The 26,192-nt window shown below is 44.8% G+C and overlaps 2 protein-coding genes across 5 annotated transcripts in view; one reads left to right on the forward strand and one right to left on the reverse strand.

Annotated features, from left to right (window-relative positions):
• The window catches only part of rsrc1 (arginine/serine-rich coiled-coil 1), a 96,312-nt gene extending 81,547 nt beyond the window's left edge, over positions 1-14,765 (reverse strand). The window contains exons 1-3 of one of the 3 annotated variants that reach the window (XM_078098283.1): positions 14,572-14,765; positions 11,082-11,274; positions 8,392-8,514 (exon numbers count right to left, since the gene is read on the reverse strand). In XM_078098283.1, coding sequence (XP_077954409.1) covers positions 8,392-8,514; positions 11,082-11,269 — 311 coding nt within the window. In that variant the 5' untranslated portion in view covers positions 11,270-11,274; positions 14,572-14,765. Of the gene's footprint in view, positions 1-8,391; positions 8,515-11,081; positions 11,279-11,782; positions 11,924-14,571 lie in introns of those variants that run through there. The other 2 variants (XM_040174201.2, XM_040174212.2) reach the window with 2 other exon arrangements.
• On the forward strand, positions 14,140-21,694 carry shox2 (shox homeobox 2). Of its 2 annotated transcripts, none has more exons than XM_078098284.1 (5): positions 14,140-14,752; positions 16,398-16,606; positions 18,929-18,986; positions 19,291-19,379; positions 20,096-21,694. In XM_078098284.1, exons 1-5 carry the CDS (start codon positions 14,497-14,499, stop codon positions 20,387-20,389), a joined length of 906 nt encoding a protein of 301 aa, XP_077954410.1. In that variant the 5' UTR covers positions 14,140-14,496; the 3' UTR covers positions 20,390-21,694. The 2 variants fall into 2 exon arrangements, with proteins under 2 accessions (XP_077954410.1, XP_077954411.1); XM_078098285.1 differs by having other exon boundaries at positions 20,132-21,694.
• The last annotated feature ends 4,498 nt before the right edge of the window (positions 21,695-26,192 follow it).

The raw sequence follows: 26,192 nt of genomic DNA on the forward strand, positions 1-26,192 counted from the left end.
GGCCACACGCGTGACGGACGTTCACTACACATGTGCAGTAGCACAGGAGAGACGCTTTGTTTTCCCACATTTTTCAGAGTGTCAGTCTCCATCAGTTCACTGAGCAATCTGGCAAACTTCCACTCTAAACAAAACTGTTGACTGCATTCAAAATAATTACATTTTCCCCCGCTTTGATTTGGAGCCAGAACTGCGACGTCGGATTCTCTGTTCAACCAGTCACAGAAGTCGGCTCTTTGTTCAGCCAATCATACGACAGTTGGCCACGTATCCTTTGGGCGATCCATCTATCTCCACTTCATTCTCGTGTCCTCGGCTCTGCCAAAAAAAAACGAATGGCTAGCCGGAACAAAAAACGGGAAGACAAATTTCAAATAGAAAAACTCATGCGCTTGCTGAGAAAGTGTTTCATTACTTTCAAAAAGATTGTCAAGGTTTCAGTCAAGGCGCACAGGATCCTTGTTTCATTTCTCCGCCATTCTCTGTCATTTCTCTCTTCTTTTTCCACAAATAAATTACTAAACGTGTGAGTGAAACCACATGCGTGCGTGAGTGCATGCGTGCGTCAGCCTGTGTGTGTGTGTGTGTGTGTGCTGTTCCTTTACTTGTCCAAAGTGAACTGACAAGTGCAGGCAGTGGTTCCATTAGCTGGCAATTTGCTCCCGCGTCGTTCGGGGGGGAATGAAGGAGTTTTTTTTTTTGTTTTGTTTTTTATGGCAGGGCGACGCACATGGCTCTGCTCAGGACGGGTTAAGTGTGGCGGTCGCACATGTAACCCGAGGCCATGATTCAGACACTTTCCTAAAGCACACACTCTCGCGGACGCATGATCTCACACTTATTTACAGAAAAACGTTTGCTTTAAAAGTCGTCGACCGCGCAGGCATATTGTAAAGACGGCCGACCGCGCAAGTCAGCACAACTGACTGGTGATGGCGTCCATGTGGTTTGAGACTTGAGCGTAAGCCGAGGACAAGGTAATCACGCCTGACTGGGGTTTGTCCATGCCTGCTCTCTTAGCATGCGTCTCTGCGGATTGGCTCAAAACCTGGCCACGGAAACACATGAACATACCTCCCTCCCTCTGTGTGCGTGTGTGTGTGTGTAGCATGTTTAAGAGTGAAAGGAGGAACTGTGGGACAGACGGTGGCGTTGAAGCGTGCATAAATTAAGAGCACTATACTATAAAAGGGGGGAAAAACAAGCGCAGATAAAAATAGAACTTTGTTAATCGACTACTTGGCAGGGTGACCTTGAGCGCACCGGGCGTCATTCTAGGACCCGGTGTCTTGCTGGGCGAGTGGCACGGCGGGGGCAAAGTTTAAGTCCGGCTATGAGCAGCAGGCAACTGCTAGAATCCCCCTTCATCTATATTCTCTCTTCCCCCCCTCATTCTCCACCCAGAGTGTTATTGGACCCAGGGCTCCGCTGTGGCTCCAAACAGCTCAATGACAACACACAGGGCCTGCCAATTAGAAATAATTAGACAGTCATTTCAGTGGCAAGTCTTTTTAAGTGCATATATAACGATGCAATGATGCTTATTAGCCGGCCTGAGCCGGCGAGGACCGGGGCCTCAAACGCTTTGGTGCTGGAGAAAATAATTATGCCAGTGATCACAAAGCGGGCTGCACATCTCTGTACTTCACCTCCACGCGTTTCAAAAATCCACTTCATTAGCTCGCGTAATTAATCCTCCATTAATTGCAGGAAAAGCCCAGTTTACCTCCCTTCGTTTCTAATTATCATCTTATAAATAGTTATGGTTCTAATTAATGTGTTCATTAGGCAGGATATTTCTCTCAAAGCCTCGCTGGGAGCCAAAGGTCCGGCTCGGCTCTCTCTGAAGCCTAACCAGCCAGAAGGTGAGGCCATCCTGCCTGCATTTGCTTTTATTTTACTACATTCAACCTCCTAATTGGCATTTAAAACCCAATTTGGAAGAACTTCAAGAAGCTTAAATAGGAGAGAGGGACAGAGAAAAGGCAGGGAGGAAATAGAGAGGGATACATTTGGTGCTCATTTTCCTCTGCCAGAGCGAAAAGAAATTCTGTCTCCGTCTTTCTCTTGGTCTGGCCAGACGGATGCGGCCTTTTACCGTCATAAAGTGAGGGCTGGTTGCATGTATTAGCTTTTGGCATTGTAGAGATTATATTTGCAAAACATTGGAGGTATCGAAGTGTTTTGTGTACAAGAACAGTGACTGTGTGCTCTCTATGATATTAATAATTAGGATTTGCGTTCATTCAAGGGGCTTTTACAAGGAAAATTACCCCGAAATCTCAATAATTAGAGCTGAAAATCAACCCTGAATTCCAAAATATAATTGTGAGGAAACTATTACTGTACTAACTACTGAATCATGCTTCTTCAAAAAAGCTTTTTGTCTCAGTCATATTTGTTTGTTGCCATATTTAGGGGATAAAAAGTTGAATTAAAGTGGCAAATCGTTGGCATCCTTTATATTGCTGAGCAGCCACCACAAAAAACAGCCACAAAAAACTAACAAAGCAAAACCATCTTCAGTTCTATTTGTCTAAACAGGCTTCATGTTCCCCGTCACTCAAACTTAAACAAGAGAAACTGAATAGTCGCACGGCCTGAAGAGAAAAGCCGTTACCTTCAAAGACACTTCTCCGATTCTCTACTTTTTATTTGGGATTTAGAGCTACGATGGCCTTTAGCAAACAGCCAGATCAGGCAAGAGGAAGAAAAGTCTTCACACACCTATGACGTCAGCAGAAAAGGGCGGTTTGATGCATCATCCGGAATGAATTTGAGAATTGTGAGAAACACAGAATTACTTTTCTTCAATCAATGACCTTGTGTCACTGCTCTTTCAGATTTTTTTTATAAATCAATTATTAAAAATCGAATCCGCCTGCTTGAGTCATTTGTTAGCCAGCTGATGCCCGAGAGATTCCTTCACCTCGCGACATCTGGATGCACAACAACCCCCTTTCCTGGGACGCCCGTCACGTCACACGATCCATGTGTCATTACTTCCGGTCGGTTAAATAGATGGAGGGAGAACTTTTTGATGTTCAACCACTCGATGTTTGCGACTGTGGTTGTGAGGCCTCTTGTGGGTTTGAATGTTGTGTGCGTGTTACACGCTGCAGACTCAGGGGAGTGGGCCAGTGTGTAGTGAGCCTGCAGGAGGGAGGAGTGCAGTGGTGTGGGTGCGAGGGGAGCAGGTTGGGGGATGTGGGGGGGAGCGGGGGGCTTGGCAGAAGTGAGGGGTGAGGGGGGGTCCTCTGGCGTTAGAGGGGAACCCTGCTTGCGGCGAGGCGCGGATGAAAGAGGCTGTCTGTGTCACTCACTTATTCCTCCCTTTGGTAAATAAAGGTTTCTGACAACAAAGCCGAGCAGCGCTTGACTGGCCTTTGCAGGGGATAAATAAAAAAGACAACACAGGGAAAGAGAGAGAGACAGAGCGGAGGGGAGGGGGAGGTACACAACAACAAACGCGTTCACATCTCACAACTGGAAGCGTGTTGATTTTTATGGAGTACGGAAGACGGAACCAAACCAAACCAGGTCATCTTTCAAATCAAATCAACACTTTGCAAGTCCGGTAAAAGGGGGGAAGACTAAAGAAATGGCTGAACGTCATCCAGCAGAAGGGGGCCAAGAAAAGACAGCGGAGAGGCCGCTCTTCACTTCGCACCGTGGTACGTATGTAACAATGACAACGAGCTGTGAGAAACTGCAACTTGAGGCTTGTTTGCAGTCTTCCTCATCTTCTTTGCTATTCGTCAGCACCGTCATTCGCAACGCATGGTTCTCTCACCAGTCATCATCATAAAAAAGCAAAACAATAAAAGGTCCCAAACGGTTTGTTGGAAAAAGAGATTTCACTTGTCATGTCCTCAAAACACACTATGGGCTGCTTCCCTTGTGAGGCCGGCGGCACTCAAAACCACCTGCTACATCACACGCAGGCCAAACTGTGTGAATAAATAAATATACGTTGGACACATATGTCCGGTGCGATTCCCACCCTGTCACCTGACGCGGAGGATTGCTGATCCAGGTGCAGTGAGAAGCCGGGAGGCCACACTGCTCACCCGGGATAAAGACCCTGATTTTTTCCTGCTCCACTCCAGCGCCCCTAACCTTTCCCACCCCCCCTCTCTAGGACCTTTCCCCTTCTCCCTTCAGCTCCTCACCTCCACCCTCCCTGTTCCCAGGCTGGCTCGCTGACCTTGCACACGCTCCACGTCGGTACCGGGCAGGAAAGCTATCTAGCAGATGTACGACACCTCATCTCGTACGGGGGGGGGAAATTGCTGTGTGAAGTAAATACCGGGCCATCGCTCAACCCCTGCATCCTCACGGACATGCACGAACACATTCCCACACAAACACACACAGGCCTGGAGTCCATCTGTGATCTCAAGTGCAGAAAGCCGAGCTATAAAGCAAAAACCTAGATTACCTCATTCGAGCAGCGGCAAGACACCGTACAGTGCAACGTTAGCAGCTAGCTCTGGGTGCTGGTCTTCAGTCAACCCTGACCTCTGACCTCGCAGAAGTGAGACATCAGAATGTGCCTGTACGTTTCCTGAGGGTTCAGAGACAACTCATGATAACGGTTAAGCTCTACTCACGCGCCGCGCCCCCCCCCCCTTCTGTGCTTTCCACTTGCTTCCACTAAGCACCGCTTCTGAGTCGTCCTGACCTTTGTGGTTTGGTGCAATAATCCTGACTCCCCCCTTCAGGGGAGGCGCACGATTAGAGGTTTCCCTCTCCCCACGGTCAGGACAGCAGCGTGGTAATGAAGCGGCTCCAGTGTTAGCGGGGTTAAACCCTGACACAAGCACTCTTGCCCTGCTAACTCAACAAACACTTGAAATATTAATGAGGGAAATGTAAGCATTCCTCTGTGTGTGTGTGTGTGTGTGTTTGCGATGCGAGTGCACAAGCATGAACAAACACCCGTCACGCTCAGCTTCCGCTTGACGGGTGGGTCGAGCAGTTGGATTTGTCGCACCTGCCACTCCTCCACGTCTTCTGACGGTGCCTCTAAAGCGCACCGTTAAGTCCATGAAGGGCTGACAGAACTGACTGACACACGTCTAACAACCCCCCCCCCCCCCCCCCTCCTCTCATACAGGATGGCAACAAAAGCGCTCGGGCGGGCTCACCCAAAGACGGGGCCTGTGATCCGGCTGTGATGAGACGGCCGCGTCGTCTTTGGACTGAAAACGCAGCAGATCACTGTACGCCACTGCGCTCTCCCCCAGTGGACCACTGCCGTGACACACACACACACACACACACACACACACACACACACACACACACACACACACACACACACACCAACCCTCCGCCTTCACCATGCATCCGTGCAAATCTGCACATACATCCAAACGCTCAATCAACCTCACACACGCTGGCGCGCACACTGGCAGGCGCTCGCACACACACACACACACACACACACACACACACACACACAGCCTGATATGCCTGCTCACATCAAAGGGAATAAACATTAATGGCAAATAGGTAATCTGCTCCTCGTGTCTGTTTTACATTTCAGGGCAAGATTGACTGCCTCTGGGGGACCGGGCGCTTCTCTGATTGAGGGCAGGAAAAAAAGACAAGGAGAAAGAGAGAACGAGAGGCGCGAAGGAGGAAGCAACGATAGATGGTAAACACATGATAGAGCATTATTCTTATTTCATGGATCTCTATATTTTTTTATTTATACATGAGAGATTGAAAAGAAGGTAATAACACCTCTTCCCTCCAACCCGCTGCCCCACTATGGTCCTAATCTTCCCCACTGCAATATTCTGATTCTGACGTTGTTATTCTCATTTCTTCTGAATAATATCCCTCTGCTGGGGGAGATCTGTTCTCGCTACCCGTGCTTGCTTTTGTCTCATTCTTCAGGATCTCCACAGCACTAACTCAACCTCTTCTCTCTGCACTTTTCCATTCTCCTCTTACTTCTCGTCTCTGCAGTCAGCCTCTCTTTCATATTCTGAAGGTGGTTCCAGGTCAAAGGGGGGTGCGGGAGGGGGGTCGGCAGGCAGCACCTCATATCCTATCTGCGTATCAATCATGAGGTCTGTCCACTCAATGCTCCTCTGATCCATCAGCCAGCCTCTCAGCCAGCCTCATCCCCGGCGTGCACACACACACACACACAACGAATTGGCAGTCTGGGCACCTGTGCACCGCCACCTGCTTTCATTCCAGACAGTGGATGTAGAATGTGAAGAATCCCACAAACAAGCTGTACAGTACAGGTCTATAATAGTTCACATGGTCTTCATTAGTTTCTTTTAGGCCCTCTAACTAACAATTATCCTCACTTTTAACTCATCTTACGCTTCTTTTCTTGGTAAACATTTATTCCACAAAATGCCATAAAATAGTGAAAAGATTATTTTTGCAGAGCCGAAAGCAGGCTCATCAAATATCTTATTATTCCCAATGATAATCAGTTGACTCTCAAACGACACAAAGAAAAGAAGCAAACGCTCACATTCAAGAAGCCGGAACTACAAAAACAAAAAATTGTCTTGGCTTAAAAAACAATGATTCAATTTCATAAAGCTTTTTTCTTTCTTTTTTTTTGCTGATTGACAAACCAATTACCCGACTAACCAAGATTTCTCTAAGGAGCACACGCATGTGGTCGCTGCCAACAAAGTTTTGCAGACACAAATTGCAGCTGCCATCACATAACTGCATAAATTCATCATCAAGGCCATCGTTTTGCACATTCCCACCTCCAGCACCGCCTCCACCTTGTAACACCCCCCCTCGCTCCCCTCTCCCCCACCACCACCACGCACTCCCACCAACAGCAGCCCAGCCCACCTGCTCCTCGCTCACCGCTAAGCCGATTACACAACGCAACCCTCCTAATCACAGCACAGCGTCGGTAAACACCGATGTCATCGGCTGTAGTTCTAAATCTCCCAAATCCCCTCCAACCTTCATCTCGCACCACACCAGTAGTGACATTTACAACTGATGTTTTAATCACCAGCTCCGCTGTGATTGACTGCTTCTGAGAAAATGAGTGAAAACCGTCCATTAACGGACAGTGTTCGTGAATGGCTTCGGTGCGCAGCGCAGCACACAAGTTTGCTGCCGCCGAAACGCTCAGTGACCATTGGGTCGGAGTGTGTCTTCATACGGAACCATCTAGGCCCTCGTGGTAAAACCACTCTGCTGCATCAGCCATTCAGCCTGACACCTCTGTAATGAAGATATTAAAACTCTTTCCTTTGTGATTAAAATGATCTCTGCTCTCCCCCACAGCCATACACAAGTAAACAAAGGGCCCCGCTGGCGCATATATTACAACAACCTTTCTTCAATTGTGCGTGTGTCTGTGTGTGTGTGTGTGTGTGCGTACGAGGGATTTAAAAACTGCACAGTTTACTGGTTCATTAGCACCAGATTAGCTATGCTAATGACATGGACCATCACACACAGAGACGTTGCCTTTATGTTTTCTGAAAGGGATACACCGCTCACTATGACTGTGTGTGCGTTTGCGGGTGTGTGCGGGAAGTGTGGTGCAGGTGTGTACACATTAGTCTTGCATGAATAAGTTAGTCCCTTGCTAAAACAATACACCAATGATAATCAGAATTGAACGTTGAGTTTGGGAGTGGAAAGTGAGCTGCTGCTAGAAGAGATTGGCCGAGAATTGAACTGGCAGTTTTTATCGTGCCGTTTCTGCCTGTGTTTAATTATTGCTCACACGGTAGACAGGTCAGGCCAAACTGAGACATGAGTACGATGCCCACGCAGCGCACTACTCCCCGAGTTTTTATGAGGCTCAGAACACATGAATAGGAAACTATGTGTTTGTTAAGAATGACATAAACCTGCAAAGGATTTGTTTTCTTCTGTTAAATAAGAAACATCTGTAAAGGCATTCAACATACTGATTTGCAATACACAGAGCTACAAGAGGATGCTGTCATTCCTAAATGAAGAAAAGCAATTGCTCATCAATCCTTCTCTTTGTGTAATACATACTTTGTTTCAGTGTAGATAAATCATATTGTATTCAAAATTGTGTTTATCTTTATCCATGTTGTGTTGTCGTAATCCTATAAAGATGTCTGTTATATTGTCCTGTGATTCTTTTGTGATGCCTATCTATCTTGGGGACTTTTATTACACAGACAAATGCTATAGCTACATTTGACTTTACTGTTGAAAATACTGTTAATAATGAATTACATAATAATAATAATACAATTTAATAATATAATTCTGAGATTACTCCCGACAAGTTCCAGTACTTGGAAAAAATACTTGAGCGCACGTGTGTGTGTGTGTGTGTGTGTGTGTGTGTGTGTGTGTGTGTGTGTGTGTGTGTGTGTGTGTGTGTGTGTAAGGTGTTACCTTTTGTCCCGGCTGCGTGACCTATGTGAGCGATGGCTCCTCCCCTTGTCTCTCTCTGTGCTGCGACTCCTCCTCCTGCGAGACGGACTGTGGGACGAGCTGCTGCTGGAACGTCTCTGTCTCCTTGACAGCAACGTACACATTGAAATCTATTATTGGCAGGAGCCTTTAAACAAAACATAAATCAGACCTCAAGATTGCGGACTATTAATCATTCATGGGACTTCTGGCAAATCGGACGGTGAAGTATGTGACCTCGTTCTGAATTCTCAGTTTCGTTCATGAAAAATGTGGTTCTCAAAAATACAGCTAAAATCAAACCCCTCTAGCATCAGCTCCTTCCTCACATGAGGCTCCGCCCAGCCACGACTATTATGGCCTGTGCTCGTTTGCCATCATCTGAAGTGATTCCCCCTCCTGCATGCGTGAAGGCTGTATTCCTAATTTGTTCTGCTGTTCATTTTCAAGAGCAAATATGTCCTAATGTCCCAGACAACCTCACCTGCTACGAGCAGCGCTGACGGCTACTTTGCATTAGTGAACACGCTCGACCGCGGCCTGCCCCGCAGTTCCTCCACAGGGGCCCTTTGGTGCTCTCTGCCTCCTTAATGTGGCTACAGCAGTGTGTGCAGCGTCTATTTCCACAGCACCACTCACACCACACGCAGGTGATACCATATAGTAGGGGGCATTCACAGGGGGGGAATTATAAATGAATGTAGAACCAACTCACCCCCCCCCCCCCCCTAATTCTACTAATTCTACTAGCAAACAATTTGAGCAACATCCATTATTTAAAATTAATTTTCTTTCACCAAAGCTAAAAATACCCAAATGCTTTAGCGCACACAAAATAACCACATACAGTGTGCAATGGGAGCTGTGCGAGATAGAAGCGAGGAGGGGTAAAAGCAAAGCAATTCAAATAACACACAGGCTCAACTATCAAACCAGATTTGTACCACTTAGAGCAGCACGGGAACGATCCATTAGTATTCCAAAGGCTTGATCCCATGAGCAGGGCCTCATGAAATAACTTCCACAGCCACCACTTCACACATTACACAGAGGAAACACACAGGAGTGAGCCGGGGGGAGGAGGGGGTGGGGTTTGGACGGCAGCATTAGCTCACATATTTTCTCAGAAGCCGGTGCAAATGTAACGTAATAAAAACATAATGGCTCAAACACATGGGAGCAGGAGGCACTGCTTCACACAGAATCATTTCACATGAATACAACGCCAATCTTGGATCAGCGGAACTCATGTCGCTTGCTCACCCAAACACACTTTTCCCCTGTCCTGCTTGTTCGCTGCATATCACGCAGACAGGCAGCCGCGGACACACTTACTTTCTTTACACGCACACATTCATTTTGTGGTAATGATTTTGCCAACCTAGATCATAAGCGCTGTTGTGTTTTACCACCCACATGTTCGGCCTCTCGGCCCGATTTGTCCAGGTTGAAAAAGCCACAGAATGGCTGTAGTCTATTTTTATTTGAGCCTATCTGAGGAGCTAGTTTTCGGGGCAAACACACACACAGACCCACACGCAAACACACACTGTGTCTTGGCTAATTGATCAAAATGTATGGCTAATAGATGAGGGACTGTGGTCCCAGGGTTTGCACTGCCCACCAGGCTCCTTCCCTTACAGACAGGCAATGACTTCCAATCAGTGGTAATGGACCTTGACCAAGCCTCATAAATAATTACCATCCACTGGCCTTGTCTGAGTACCCACGCACAGCCAGTGGCAGCTGTGGATGGATGGAGGCCAGGTCCAGCCACTAGCCACTTGTAAAGATGTCTGATCATTACTGCCTGCACCCCCCCCTTCCTCGGAGGCTGCTTGGTAACAGAGTGTTGCATTTTGTATGCATGAGTAGAAACTCAGATTGTTTTTTTTCAAAATTACCTTAGTGGAGTGTTATGACCAACTAAAACAGATTAGGCTCAAGATCTGACAGTTGTTGTTTTCATTCATCATCTGACATTTATTGTAAACAGTATGGGTGACGTCACTATCCACCATTTCAGGTGAATCATTCAATTCTATCTTTTCAAAAATGAGCAAAGAAAATATAATATAATATGGGGACAACATTCTTTTATGGACGCCATATTGAAAGCAGAAAGAGAACTTTCCCCCTTTATTTACATGGGTAACCCCAGTGTCTCACGGGCATGTTTTTTAAAGCACCAGCAAAATAATTCCCATTTTTTGCCCTCTGAAAACAGCTACATGCCAATCCACACAAGGCCAGAATGTTATTGAATGTATAGCGATTCAATCCATACTCCTAGGGCTTAACAATTGATATAAACCTACTAGGACGGAGAGAACAAGAATAACTGGGTTTCTGCTTTAATCAAAATACACAGGACTCCTAAAGTTTGCCCACTCCGCTCCAATGGTTGGCCTTCACACGGTACATTGTAACTTCTGAGGAGCTGTCCAATGGAAGCATGCCACGTTTAATAATAACAAGCTGTGTTTTGGTGCTTGTGCAACACACAGAGGAGATGAGTCCCCACCGAAGCAGTGCTGAATCTGTCTGGTACGAGGACACTTCTACTCTCACCCCCTTAACTAGAGGAGAAGAAGAAGAAGAAGAAGAAGAAGAAGAAGAAGAAGAAGAAGAAGAAGAAGAAGAAGAAGAAGAAGAGTGTTGTGCATTCCCACCTCCTGTCTTTGGTCTTGTCTCTGGAGCGAGAGCGGCTGCGGCGACTGGACCTCCGAGTCCGGCTGCTGACCACCTTGCTGTTGGAGGAGGAAGAGGAGGAGGAGGAAGAGGACGACGACCGGCGACGCTGCTTTTTCTTCTTCTTGCTCCGACTGTCATCCTCGCTATCAGACGAGCGCCGACCCATGCTGGCTGGCTGACACACACACACACACACACACAGTGGTGTTACTAACATTTGACAACACTACTAGCATATTCCCCTACACGTCTTGTAAACCACATGTTTTATTAATGTAATAATTCGTCGTTTAAGCCAGAAGGCACTGTGATGGATGTGTAGCTAACCACCACAACACGCAACGATACCTTGGTGTACAGCGACATGGAGTACTGTAAACTACAACAATGAGTGTAACCCGAGTCACCGTTACAGTTTTAACAACAGCAATGAAAAAAGGGAATGTGCCGCAAATATAAAAGTTGATTTAAGTGGCACTTTTCTGTGCAGGCTAACTAGCAGGCTAACTGTGCTAATTTCAACGAACGTTTGGGTGGATGCTAGTTCTTGTTTTCACAGCCCTAAAGCCGCATTGCAGTAACCGTGTACTGCAGTCGGTAAAACGTTACATGGTAGGGGCAAAAAGTGGAGAAACAATAAAACAAGAAGCTGTCTTGAAACGAGAATCCCGCTCCTCACCTTTTAAATCTTCGCGAAGCTCCACAACTCAGCCATGCACTGCTCCGCAGCCCCGAGTCATCGAACGAGAAAGCATCGATCGAGTCCAGAGAAGAATAATCTAACACAGAGCAATAGATCGAGTCGCCGCTCGGCTCTCATCATAGGTTTGAATTACGTATTCATTTATTTCTATGAATTATATTGTCTGCCTCAAATGAGCCTTATACGATGTAATATTGTTTTAAGTTGTACGTTTACAGCAGTCTAAATGCATATGAATGTAAGCCCACATTAACAGTTTGATTACATTTTGGAGAGATGTTCAAAGGTGCATTTTGATTCAGTTAGACAAAACGTATACTGTATTTTCATGATTGCATGGCTGGTGGAGGTTGGTTGAACATTTTTGGATGCCGGCCTCCATGGCCACGTTTGAGACACAACACTGTTTCAAAGATCAAGGTTAAATAAAGGAGCAAAATTTCTTCAGCACTTATTCGTTAAATTGTGTCAATCATTTTTTTACGTCTCAAGTCAATTTGAAAATATCCTAAATGAATATGGCTGTAATGTGCATTTGTGTCTATCATCAGTTTAAGTGACTTATCATTTTTTTGTTCTGACACGCATAACCCGAAGTTACAACAAAAGAAAATGCATTTGCAAGTTGTGGACCAGTCAATGACTATTTGCATGAACTCATCTTCTCAGATAATACGATTTTATTCCAGCATACAGAGAGCTGAAAGGGCACACGGAGCATCCAGCCAATTTGCAGTACAGTAAAATAACTAATTACCTCATAAAACTCTACGAAATTCCAAAACACATATCGAGACCGAAGGTGAAACGACCACTGTCTCGGCTGGCATGAGTGAATGAATCAATAATGAGCTTATAGCTCATAAAAGCAACTTCATGGGGATTCTAATGCAAATAGACGCACGTGGGTGCGCATCCGTGCGATTAGGAATCCGTCCTGCTTTTAGATGCAGCAGAAATAATGATAATTAATGCCTAAGGTTTCAGCTGAATTGTCGTAAATATTTAATTAGGGAAAGTGTCAGAGCTATGGTGTAGAAATTGAACCGTGTAAAGATCATCAATAAACACGTTATGCATCAAATTCACCCCGACGTTTACTAAATCCCGCTGAATCGTGTATGCTTCCTCCTCTCCCCGCTTAATTGCTCTCTCCGCGGCGTTACTTACGTCGCAAGTCAACCGTTGTTTATTTATTTTTTTGCAAATATAGGCAATCATTTCAGCGAGAAAAGGAGAGTTGAAAACGTTAATTAGTGAGCCCAGTGGCAACACATCGCGAGAGGCATTGTAATTAAACGTTTAGCTGCTATTTAACATCCTAATGGTTTAAAAAAGTCCACTGAGGATGGATATTAAGTGATATAGTCTCACTAATGATGACAATTTAAAATACATAATTGCTTATTAGAAATATAAAGCAACGCTGCATTATGCAGTGATTTGTTTCACAGGGTCTAAAACTTTTATGGCGGCTAAATATTTATTAGACTTTTTGTCAGAGCGTTTGCAATAACATCACAGGATAATAATAGTAATGAAATGATAATAATATTACTGGTAATATCAATAATAGTAATAATAATAACAGCAATTATACTAATAATATGTTTATTGTGTGTTTTATCATTTTGGTAGAACATAATACCAAATTAGTCCTCAAACTACTACAATTATTTTATAATACAAACACCGTCAAAATATATATAACTTGTGTTTCTGTTTATTTTATTTTTTCAGTTGACTAAAAGCTTCCATATACAAACATGTCAAAACGGATGCATGTTTCAGGCCTAAAGCCAAGTGCAACTAGGGATGATCACTTGAGCGTCCTATAAAAGCTCCATGTATTGAGTTGTTGCTGCTCCTCTTTGGCATCCCAGCTGCTCCGCTTTTTGCTCTTTCTGTTTACCCCCTTTCCTCTCCGTGTCATTCGTGACTTACCCCCCCTCAGATCACAGAGATACACTGAGGAAGGACTCCTCACCCATGTGCTTCCCTCTTTCCCTCTCTCGTCATTTTCAGATTTTTAAGCCACACCCCTACAGAGAGAGGGAGGGAGGGGGAGGGAGGGAGGGGGGGATCCATGACCATCTCCCGGGTGTTTAAAAACTAACTCAGGACAATAGCAGCGAATGAGCGCTTAATTAAATTAATTAGTCCTTCTTGTCAATCTCGGATTAATGGCCAATAGTAACGGTGCTGCTAATGTTTTTCTCTCTGTTTTTAACTCCTCTCCCTCCGCCCCCCACCTCCCTCTCTCTCTCTCCCTCTCTCTCTCTCCCTCTCTCTCGCGCATAACAGTGAAGGGGAAGGGGGGCTCATCCCGGCATCCTGAGGGGAGGTAATTTGCACGGATCAAGGGGGCAAGGCGCCGCAAAGTATAAATACTGTGACTTCAATAGAGGATCACCAGCAGGTTCCCTACTCCGCTACCAAAGGAGGGAGGAATTGGCTGAGAAGATTTATTCTTTATATATATTTTTTTTACATTTTTCTTCCAGAGTTGGCAGCTCTCGCCTCGTACAGGCGAATTGTTTTCAAGGGTTCGGCTTTAAAACGAGCCACACCATTGATGTCTTTAAGCAGTCGTGGAGCAAAGGGGGAGAGAGAGTGTGTGTGAGAGAGTGTGTGTGAGCGAGAGTGTGTGGTGATTTTTTTTTTTTTTTTTAAGAGGAGACAAGGTAGTGATGGAAGAGCTCACCGCTTTCGTATCTAAGTCGTTCGATCAGAAAGTGAAGGAGAAGAAGGAAGTGATAACCTACCGGGAGGTGCTGGAGACTGGGTCGACGCGAGCGGGAAGCAGGGAGTCTTTAACCGCGGAGCCCGGGAGCCGAGAGGAGGCAGCAGCCGTCCCCCGGATCGGTGCGCTCTCGCCGGGCAGGGAAACGGACATGCTCGGCCCGGAAAGAATCAGGGATGCCGGGAGCCCCAAACTCACGGACGGTAGGACTGCAATGTTTCTTTTACAGCGCTGCAGGCTGCAGGATTTATCTCTGCGGGGGGGTAGAGGACTTATAGACGAGTGATTGGCGAAAACTAACAGACACAGATCACGTTTGTTTGGACGAGATGGTGTTAAAACATCTGGGTTTTGGGGTTTTGATCTAAGCAAAGACCATACTGCGGATTTGAGCCCGAATAGTTGACGTAAGTTCCAGGAGGGTCGTGATCGGGGAAGGGGAATCATTTACCGGGGCTTTGTGAAAGCATCTTTAATGGTTCGTCGCGTTAGATGTTCGCCAGATGCACCGTGAAAACGACCCATATTATAGACCACATCACAAGCATTATCGATCATAAAAACTCCCATGTTTATCAGGTGATCACAGCGTGGTAATGTTATTCTGCGATATAGTTTCAGAAACTTTGTATTTGTGGAAAAGGCTTTACCCGGAACTATGACAAACAACAAGGCCTCCCTTGGCAAAGAGTAGCCATTATATTATATTATAATATTAAAACGATTTAAGTCCCCCCCAAAAATATTATTTTGAATATGATAAGTAACAGGGGGCCTTCTGATCTTTATTAGACGCCTTACACCGGTACACGATATGTTCATTCATCGCGGCGTCATTGGTTGTCAGTTACCTCGGAGAGCTTGATATATATTTTGTATTAATATTGCAACGAAAAGAAGGCGCATCAAAGCCCTGACATACAGACACCGGTGCACATGAAAGGTGGCAATCAAGTCCTGTCATTTCTGTTGTCACCCACTGCACATAGATGTCGGTTTTCAGGCATGAAAGCAGGTCAATTAGATGGCAGTAAGGAAAGCCTAATAGTCTCATTTAAAAAAAGTATATTTAATAGACTGAAGGTGAAAGAATTGTTTAATGTTGGTTTCCCCAATAATTTCGTGTTTTTGTCGTAATTGCATAACGAAAAAAATTAAAATCGAAAAAACGTGATTAAAAATAGCATTCAATTCAAATTTCAAACGCTAAACAGTTAATTAAATACAACATAATGTTTTGGTGTTAAATGCTTCCGTACCGACCCGTTTAAATTGTTTTGAAATAATGTATACGTTTACATTTTAATTTCAATTTGAGCAGCTGTTCGCTGTATTTAATAAAACCCTGACAAAAATATGGCCACACGCGGGACAAGATATCTTAAGATTTGGGTGGCTTGTAAAAAAAAAAAAAGAGACATCTGTTCGTGATGGGCAGCGTGTTTAAAAGCGTGTATCAGACATCCAACAGTGGGCACAGCGTTGCATATTTATAAGCAGTTAATAATTAAAGAGCTTTATGTAGCTCTACAAAACATCCGAGGTCTGATAGCTGTGTGATATTTGAGGGCTGTGAGGGCAAGTCCTTCTTTCTTCCTTATCGTCTCGCTTTTATTTCCAATTGGAGAAGATAATCGTCCATGCAGTGCACGTTGTTGCAGCTCTGCTTTTGATATTTTGCTTCGGCCCATTTACATCTCGTTTGCGTCATGTTTCCTGCGTAAAGACATGTTTGTAACGTCCCATAAACACGTGAGGATGAGGATGAAGGCCAGCGACGACCACGGACACATGGAGGTCACGCAGTTCGCCGTCGCGATGCTGACGCGTCTCTTCTTCTCTTCTCAGGCAACACGGACGTGAAGGAGAGGAAAGAGGACTCGAAGCCTCTGGAAGACGAGGCGCAGACCAAAATCAAACAGAGGAGAAGTCGGACTAACTTCACATTAGAGCAGCTCAACGAGCTGGAGCGGCTCTTCGACGAGACCCACTACCCGGACGCCTTCATGCGGGAGGAGCTGAGCCAGCGGCTGGGACTGTCGGAGGCCCGAGTGCAGGTAGGACGAGTCCTCCTGAGGACCAGCTACTGTGAGAAGAATATCGAGGGAACGGGTTGGACAAAGGGTCGCGAGGAGGGCTCTTAACTTGAAGTAAATTATCCATCAAAAGGAATAAATTAATAACAATGGTAATTATGACAGGGGTGTTTGAGTATGGGCTAAAATCATTAGACAAGAAAGAGACCAAACATGCTGAAGTGATCACAGTAATCATGTTACAATGATGATAATAGAAAGAAATTATAAATGCAACCATGTCCCCCCCCCCCCCCCCCCCCCCCCCCCCCCCACCTTCTCTCTATTTCCAAGGCGGATCTGAATAATGTTTTCTCAGATTGCTCGATATAAGGCATGCGTCTGGTAATATTTCGTTTTACGGAGGTTTACGTATAAAAGGGAACTTAAACATGCACACAATTACTACAGAATATGCCTGAATTCAACATAACCGTTCATAGGAACCCCCCCCCCCCCCTCCCCCCAATAGTTTAATGAATTGACCAAGATTTCAGAGTTCACCATCGAAATGTTATTTTGTCTTCATTTTCTGATCCGATTATTCATTTCCTCAGCTCCCTTTGATGATTTAATTTCCGTTAATGATCTCAATTGTGCTTTTGTTTGCATCACGAGAGTCGTTTTAATCATTGTATCCTAATCCACCGAAACAAATATTTGCCGTCAGCTTCTGGGTGTGTATGTTACCGAGGCCTCGTTTTGTCAGTGATGCTGTCTTTTTTCATGAGGACAGACCATCTGCGCAGAAACCCAGTAAGGCTTCAGTCAGTTGGGTAGCGGAGGGGGGGTTCAGACATGCCTCGTGTAACGGCAGCAGGGGACAATGACCATATAGACGACTCTTATCGGATTTATTTATAAAAAATAAAATAAATAAATTCATATATCATGTTATTCCAGACTGTTTGATCCAGTTTGGCTGCGGCTCAGGGGAGGACTGAGCATTTGTCCCCACATTGAATATGGCGGTCGTAAAGGGGGGGAAAAAAGAGAAGAAAAATCGTAGAAACCAGCCCAAGAGACCCCCATCACAAACTCACCCTTCAACCCCCCATGCCCCCCCCCACCCCCCCTCAAAAAAAAGTTAAAGCCAGATTTTCGCAGGGCTCCCCCGGCCTGAACTGGAATCTCACCAATAAGGCGTATTGTATCCCCAACAAGGAGCACAGCTCGGGGATTTGCATAAATTATGTATTATTTTCTACCCAAATCAGGAGCAGTGCCCCCCCCCCCCCCCCCCCCCTCTTCCCGTCTGTAAGAGAATCATATCGTTTCACCAGTTGCGTTCACTGACCATTTATTTGAGATTTTTCCGAAAATAATATCTGCCTCGATCAATAGCCAGCAGAGCATTTGCTTTTTTATCATCTCGATAAATTATAACTGAAGCGGGCACGAAAGGACTTCCGATTGACCCGCACTGTGGTCAACGCACGAAGCCCGATGACAGACAAATCAATAGGATATTTCAATCGTGCTTCTACGGACCCCCAATGTAAGGGAGATTGCAGATTGACATGTTGTATTGTGGGCTAATTTATCCCGAGCTTTGTATGGGAGATTCAAAACGGGTTATCATAGAAATAAATCGTTTAATCTGTGTTCCAAGGCGGTTCTCTGAAATTGACGCTTGTCGATTTCAACAGAAGGAAAAAGAAAAGTGAGCAGTCTTTGAAGCGTTTCCCTCTGTGTGTGTGTGTGTGCGTGTGCGTGTGTGCGTGCAAGTGTGTGTTTCGGCGGTGATTAGACAAAACTGCGAGGCATTTAAGCGCTTCTCTGACATGGATTTTCCGCAGATAAGGGTAATTAATTTCAGCGGTCATTTAATGAGAGGGAGATATAAAGAGAAAGAGCGAGATGCTCTCAGATCGCCCTGCTCTGATGTCCAAAACCGTAATAGCATTGCTGCTATTCGATATCCGAGAGTCCATTCAACTCTTTGGGGACACTAATCTATAGAAAGATGAAACCAACGCTGACAAGGTTATTTATTATAGTCCAATAGGCCTGCATATTTCCAACAAGGGTGTTTCCATTCTCCTAATACGGTTTTAATGTCCTTTTTTTTGTTGGGAGATTTACTTTCTATTTTCGATCCCTCTCTGCTCCAATGCGCCGCTCTCTTGTGGTGGACTAAATGTAATAATACAAATCTAGGGTTAAGCAGAGCCATTAATATTTCAGTGCTCTGTGGGGATATTGTTTTTTTTCCTGCGGTTGTTGTCACTTTGAGAGGAATTACACATGGCCTCACAAGCAGCTGCCAATCAGTGGGTCTCTAATTAATTTCTGTCCCTGCAGGTTTGGTTCCAGAATAGAAGAGCCAAATGCAGAAAGCAAGAGAACCAATTACATAAAGGTACGCTTTTATCCCGCATGCGCCCACATACAACAGCACTTTTCTATTATATTTTATTCTATTCTATTACAAGGCCACAACACACCTAAATGCAAGACGCATCTTTAATCTTTACGCACTGTTGCTATTACTCATTTTCAGTCAATTAAGCCATCAAAAGCACTGTGATTTCCTGTTTATCTTGGATGTTAGTAAAGTTTCCCCCCCAACAACACAGCTCACTGCTCGTTATTCGGTACAGTTTACTTCTTTGTAGTGTTTGAATACCATCCTCACAATTAGGCTATCGTCTGTGCTTTCGCAGGAGTCCTGATTGGAGCAGCGAATCAGTTTGAAGCTTGTCGTGTTGCGCCATATGTCAACGTGGGTGCTCTGCGGATGCCATTCCAACAGGCAAGTCACTTTGAAGCCTCTAGTCTTAAAATCAGACCAACCCCCGGACTGCTGTCTCGGCACTGGCTGTGCCCGAGTGCTGTGCAGAGAATAACCAAACTCTTATTACCGCACCGGCAAAAGCACTGAGCCGACACAGCGCAGCCTGTAATTGGGAAAGTACCTCTATTTGTTTAATGGCTCATTTCGGCCTACTTTTGTGGAGCAAGAGCTTCAGAGGCCAGGAGGTTCCCTGTGTTTATTTGGTAACCGGTTGTGATGAGAGTCTGTGCAGAATAGGACAAAACACTATTTATATTGCATTACATTTGTGAAGCCTGTCCTTACTTTTGAGCACCACTGGGTTATTATCTTGTATGCAAAGGGCCCAATATCCCCAAAGGCAATGCCTTGAGATTAGATTTCATGCTATTGATGTCCAAATAAAAACTCAAATGTGACCTTTGATTCACAAGAGCTGCAGTCAATAATATCCGTACATGCCACCGAGTTATATTGCTCAATGACTCTGGGATTGGACCCTTAAGTGCAACTGAATGATGACACACATTGGCCAGCCTGCATCCTCGGAGTACACAGCTAAAATGTAACCACTCCGACCACATTGACACACGTGAAATGACCGTTGAGACAAACTGCAAAGTTAACGCATGTTCTCCCCTCCTCCTCCCCCTTCTCTCCACCCCCCCTCCCACCCGTGCGTCCCCGTCCCATAGGATAGTCATTGCAACGTGCCGCCCTTCTCCTTTCAGGTGCAGGCGCAACTGCAGCTGGACAGCGCCGTGGCCCACGCGCAGCACCACCTGCACTCTCACCTGGCGGCGCACGCGCCCTACATGATGTTCCCGGCTCCGCCGTTCGGGTTGCCCCTGGCAACGCTGGCGGCCGAGTCCGCCTCCGCCGCCTCCGTCGTGGCGGCCGCCGCCGCCGCCAAAAACACCAGCAAGAACTCCAGCATCGCCGACCTGAGACTGAAGGCCAAAAAGCACACGGCCGCGCTGGGACTGTGACGCCAGGTGGACCGGGGGACAGGCGGCGCACGCGCGTTACCCGGCGCGTCCGCGAGACCGAGGCGCGCGGGACACGGACGCTTTGGAAGCGAAGAAAAAGAAGGAAACGACCCAAGGACGATATTTATGTTTTCTTTTTTAAACGAAGGACCACGAGCATACCAATAAAACAAATATATATAGGTTATTTATGAGACAATGGGAGGAAGACTGAGAAGAAGAGGCTATGACGTGACAGCGCAAACACAAATGTGATTTTTGGACGCCCGATGAAGCGGCGGATGGGATGGATAGCATGGCTACGTTGGCGGGGGGGGGGGGGGGTGGGGGTGGGGGCTTCTCTGGGACCACGTGGCCAAGGAGGGCGGGACACCCCGAGGAGGAGGACGACCGACGACGCAGCTGACGGGACGGTCGATACTTTGTCAAACAAGGCGAACCATTCTGCGGCTGTTGTGACTTAATGTTATATTATTATTGTTTCGTTTGAACCTATATGGAGGCTGGCCTCGGTATGAAACACTTTCTCTGTGAAAGGACAAAGCAGGAATTCTTTGACACACAGCAGAGACAAAAACAATACGTGTTTCTTCCCCTCTTCTGTTTCTTGTCCAAAAATTCAAAATGCCCAGGCAGTGTTTGCATGAGTTTGTCTTCACGGGTGACGTAAAGTGAGATCCCCCCCCCCCCCTCCCCACCCTTCCTCCTCTCTTTCTCCCTCCTTTCCTTTCCTCCTCAAGGAAAAGCAACTCTCACTTGAATATTTGGCCTGTGTTTGACCTTGTTCGGACCTCCTCTGGTAAAAGGTGGAACTATAGGCGAGGCAGCAGAAATGTGAGATTATAATATATGTGTCATAGGCTATGCTGAACTTTTCTGGTCAGGATAACCCGATATGTAGTGTCCATATGTGGTAAATATGTCATCTTTAACACAGTGAACAACACAGTGAGCGAAGAATAAATGACAGTAACACGAGAACTGTATGCGATCCGGTACGGGCACGTGTAAAATATGTTTATACACAAGAAACATGCATTATTTTTATTATTTAGTGGCTTTATGCCTTGTGAGGAATTTGTTCATTTTGTATTTTACTTTATTTCCGTGTATTAAAAAACCATGTGCTTTCTGTATGTAATTTTAATGTTTTTATAACAGTGAAAGTGAACTTAACTGAGGCACCGGTTTCTTAAAAAAAAGAGAATACTCATGAAATTGTTTTACTTTTTCCATCACATGTGAAACGTGAATCCACTTAAACAAAATGTTTTTCGTTCCTATAATAAATTAACTAAAGTTTCATTAATGAGTTGACATTATTTTTACATTCTTAATTGGCCCTTGGCCAAAATTATTATTGCCACCGGTAAACCTTTGAGGGCAATATCTTTTTAATAATTCATGCCGATAGCCATAGGTCTTTTGACAACGTCACAGTTGTGACAGCCCCGTTTAGTCAGGACAAGGCTGTCTGTTGCTGTCCCCATGCCAAACCAATGCATTATTCATCATTTGGTTATGGAGGACGGGCAATTGAAGCTAGAAAAACTAGATAAAGAGATGAAGAGAAAGGGACCGATTAATGGCTCAAAGATACATTTTTTCAGCAATTGACATGCACATAAAATATTTTATTAATATTCTTGCAATAATTAGTAGAGATAAACTAGCACCGAACATTGACAAAGAATACTTTTTAATTTGATTACTTATAACCACGCACACACACACATTGACACACATACATATACATTATGTATACATATATGGTAGTTATTTTTACTCAATGAATTAATGCAATACACGTTTTTCGATCCGTATGTAATTTCAGGGATAAATCCCCGTCTTGAACCCGCCTACTGCCCATCTTTGCTGAGTTAAAATGTTGCTGGTTGACCTAAAGTTTGCGATTACGTATAAAAATATATAAATGCATCTCAGAAAGTTAAACAAAGCCAAACCCTTTGTAAAAAAAAAGAACCCTTTACTAACGGCAGGTTCAATTGACTTACAAATTTGCCTGATTCATTTCCTGACATCTTAACCGCCTCTTATTGAACTTTTAATAAACACCTGACACAGGATCCTATAATTATAGGGATCCGTATTGCATTACCCCCTTCCGATATTTCCACACAAAACACAATGTCTTCGGCTATTAATTAATACTGATCTTACAGAGTCTGCACTAGAGTCTGGAGTGTTTGTGTATCTCGCCGTTTGGGGCAGGATTTAGACGCCAAAACTATTGAATTATTGATTCAGAGCCTCGCCAGTAATGGAGGAGACGGAACTGGGAAACTGCTGAGCCGGGAGCGTGCGCTGCTGCTATCCTGCTACAGGACAGAAACACCGGGGTCGGGGGCGCGCCTGTCCCGTGACAGGAGTAGTACGCGACCCGTTGTGTTTTTTCTTTTTTTTAAACTTAGACCGCAAAATGAGGTCAAGTTCATCAGAGTGGTTATGACAAATTAATCACGTTGTTCAGACGTTATATTCCAGTTGTTTCATAGAACCATTGGTTGAAAGGCGTGCAATTTTCTTTCTAGACATGATAAATCCTTTAAAAAATATTTAAAGGCTAACAAATTATTTTTCTAATCTCTACACTATCATTATGAGAATGCCTAAAATGCCATAAACTACAAGTGTCACTATTCATTTTCAAGCACACCTAGGACATTCCTACAGTGAAATTATGAAAACAATGATTTTTTGAAGGGACAATTGAATTCACATGCTGCTCTGTGTCACCTCAAGGTCTGTGTATTTATGTCTTAATTCTTTTTGCAGTTTACACAACAGATTTTTAAACATTTTCCTCTTGGTGCACATCTGGACAATACAATCTGAAGTCTGTCCCCTCACGGCTTGGATCAGCAGCTATCGGCATGTCCTCTGGGGTGGTGGTGGAGTGCTGGGCCTCCGCCCCGAGGGGCCCCGGAGACAATGAGACGGGGACACACAAGTGTTCTCCTGATTAGACATGGAGACGACCGGCGCTCTCGCTCTCCTCTCAACACACTCTCAAAGACACACACACCCCTGCACGCAGCCGAGAATTCTTTTCTCACTGTCTTTCCCTCTCTCGCCCGCTCAAGGCTCTCCTCTGGTCTCTCCCTGCTTCCTCAACTCAAACATGCTCTCTCTCTCTCTGTTTTAATAGATTATTGTACACCATGTCGGAGGAGTGGATCGGTTCTATTCAAGTTTATCTATGATAACAACACTGGGCATGTATGCATCCAAATGCTCAAGCACACACACACACACACACACACACACACACACACACACACACACACAGGGAGAGAGATCCTCATAGCCTGGTGAGTCACAACAGCACTCATGGAATCCTTCATATCAACTAGTGCTGTCTTGTTGCTATATTTACCCCACTGCAACCACCGAGACAAATACACTCTCATTTCCCGCACATGGCCTTTTATCAAATTAGGGCCCGTTAAACAATCACAAAGAGCAGTTATTTCTGACAGCGGAGGCCCATTTTTTTTGTTGTTGCCTAAATGTGATCGTGTACACTGTGCGCTTGTGCGTGCACGGACCAATGTGAGAAGGTAGAAAGCTCCTTTTATTTGTCTTCTTCTCCTCTCTCCCTCTCTAAGGGCCTGCCTTTGTTACACGTTAGGAGTGCTCAAAGAGCACACACAGCACCAAAGACAACAGCCATCAGGAGCAGCGGCAGATAAAAGAGCAACTTCAAAGACGTCAGATGGAGTGAAAGTGAGAGAGAAACCTGCTGAAAACTCCCTCCAATAGCACTCAGGCCAGCAATTAGGACGCCATATCGCTGCCTGTTATCACATGCGCGCGCCGTATCGGCCCGGGTGGCTCACCGCACCACTTCGGTGTGGGTTGCAGCCAGCGGAGGGTTGCAGCGTTCACGGAGCTCGACTGTAACAGTGTATTTCATTTCCCTGTGGGATGAAAAGTGGGTGTTCACACAGATGTGACCCCTGCTACGACCAGGGAGGCTTAGCCGTGGTGATTACAGACAGAGAAAAACAACGGCCTCTACCTCCAGCTCCTTCTATTCAGCAGCTATGTAGAACAAAACAAAACAGAGGTCAGAACAAAACAAGAAGTCTAATTGTTTCACTGTTTCCTGTTTAGTTGCCCCGGGGCAATCTACACATTTTGTGCACTGGGTGCATTTTATTTGTTATTAATTCATTTCCAGTTGCAGCTGGTTTGCGGATTAGGGAGATACCATAATGTGTGACTCCCTGCTCTGGGAAGAAGACATAACAACGGTGGATGTGTTGAGACCCGTGTGCATTAGTGGTTATTAGGGGATTTCATTGTTTCCACCCGGAAAAAAAGGGGGACATTTAGTTAATTGTGGACGCAGCGTGGTGTGAGTTTATGATAGATAGATTTTTCTGTGTGTATTGTGATCTGAAAAATGAGAAATGAAAATGAATACAAAAAGAGAGAGGGAGGGAGAGAGAGAGAGCCGGGGGAGGGGAATGGGGGAACAGTAAATGTTAAACATTTGGCCCATGCCGCTCTGTATTTACAAGCTAGTAAGATCCAATCATCTTTGTGTGAGTATAATCGAGTACTTGCTTTTCAATCATCAGATGTTTGTACACAGACTCTTAAATTACAAAAAGCCTCTTGGAAACACAAGCCTAACTCATCTCATATTGATTGTATTCACGCTGTCTGAAGTTTACAAAATGACATTTTAGAATGTCACGATAGGACAAAAAAACGCAGTCGAATCCCCCAATATTTATATCAGGATGCTCAAGAGTCTTTTTAATGTGGCCAAATCCGGGGAGGTCCAGGATCATCCATTCTGGGGTTAAATGCTTTTTCAACATTCTGTCCGGTGAAGTATTTATGACCATTTATATATCTGTTGACCGCATTCAAACGCTCTCTGAACTGACAGACGTGTGTGTGGTCAAGGCAAAGTTTAGTTGTGATGGAAAATCAGTACAAGCATCAATCACCTGGCTTCTGTAAACACTCATGGAGCCGATGGTTATTTTCACGTAGCCATGAATCGGAGTACATTGCAGATTTTGTGCAGGACGGAATTAATACATCTTACTGATGTTATAAAACATACAACTCCATGATGGATGTGCTGGCTGAAATCTACTTACTCTTTCTCATTCAACTATAGCATTCAAACACATCATAACTATGTGAGAAATGCATTGTGACCGTGGCAGAGTGACCTACAGGAAGCTGTAAACATTAACAACATGTTGCAATTCTTATTTGAAATTGCCCTGAATTATTGGCAAACAGCAGGCAAAGTTTGTTTTGGTAAGACGCCAATGGAACTAAAGATTTTACATAATTGTGATGTTTTAAAGTTAATGTATTACATACAAAAAAATACATTTCTGCAAACTCTTTAGTGTCAGAAAGTACCTTCATCGAAAATGTCACTTCTGTAAAAGTATCAATGTATTATTAGCAAAATGTCCAAGAAGTACTCATAATGCAAATAAATAACCAATGTTCTGTTATGTCGTCATTATTGATATGTAATGTTGTTGGTCTGCTGTTTAGTTCAATTGATGCATCATAGATGCACAATTTTACGTGTTGAGCATTAACGCTTATAAAGTAGCATCAACTGGAGCTACTCTTCTAAAGTAAAGTTTGTAGAAATAAAGTTGGTTGCATTCCACCAATGAGTTAATTGAGGTGAATACCTAAATGAATTAAAATATAAAATACATGGTTATCAATGTCACGTGAGACTGTAACATTGTACTGAGTAATCATGCAATCACTTTCTTTATGTATCCTTTAA

The sequence above is a fragment of the Gasterosteus aculeatus genome, chromosome 1, assembly GCF_964276395.1.
Source record: "Gasterosteus aculeatus chromosome 1, fGasAcu3.hap1.1, whole genome shotgun sequence".
Lineage (NCBI taxonomy): Eukaryota > Metazoa > Chordata > Actinopteri > Perciformes > Gasterosteidae > Gasterosteus > Gasterosteus aculeatus.

Coding starts and splice junctions, on each gene's coding strand:
- shox2 (XM_078098284.1), top strand. CDS start 14,497: ATGGAAGAGCTCACCGCTTTCGTATCTAAGTCGTTCGATCAGAAAGTG. Junction 16,607..18,928: donor TGTCGGAGGCCCGAGTGCAG/GTAGGACGAGTC, acceptor CTGTCCCTGCAG/GTTTGGTTCCAGAATAGAAG. Junction 19,380..20,095: donor TGCGGATGCCATTCCAACAG/GCAAGTCACTTT, acceptor CCCGTCCCATAG/GATAGTCATTGCAACGTGCC.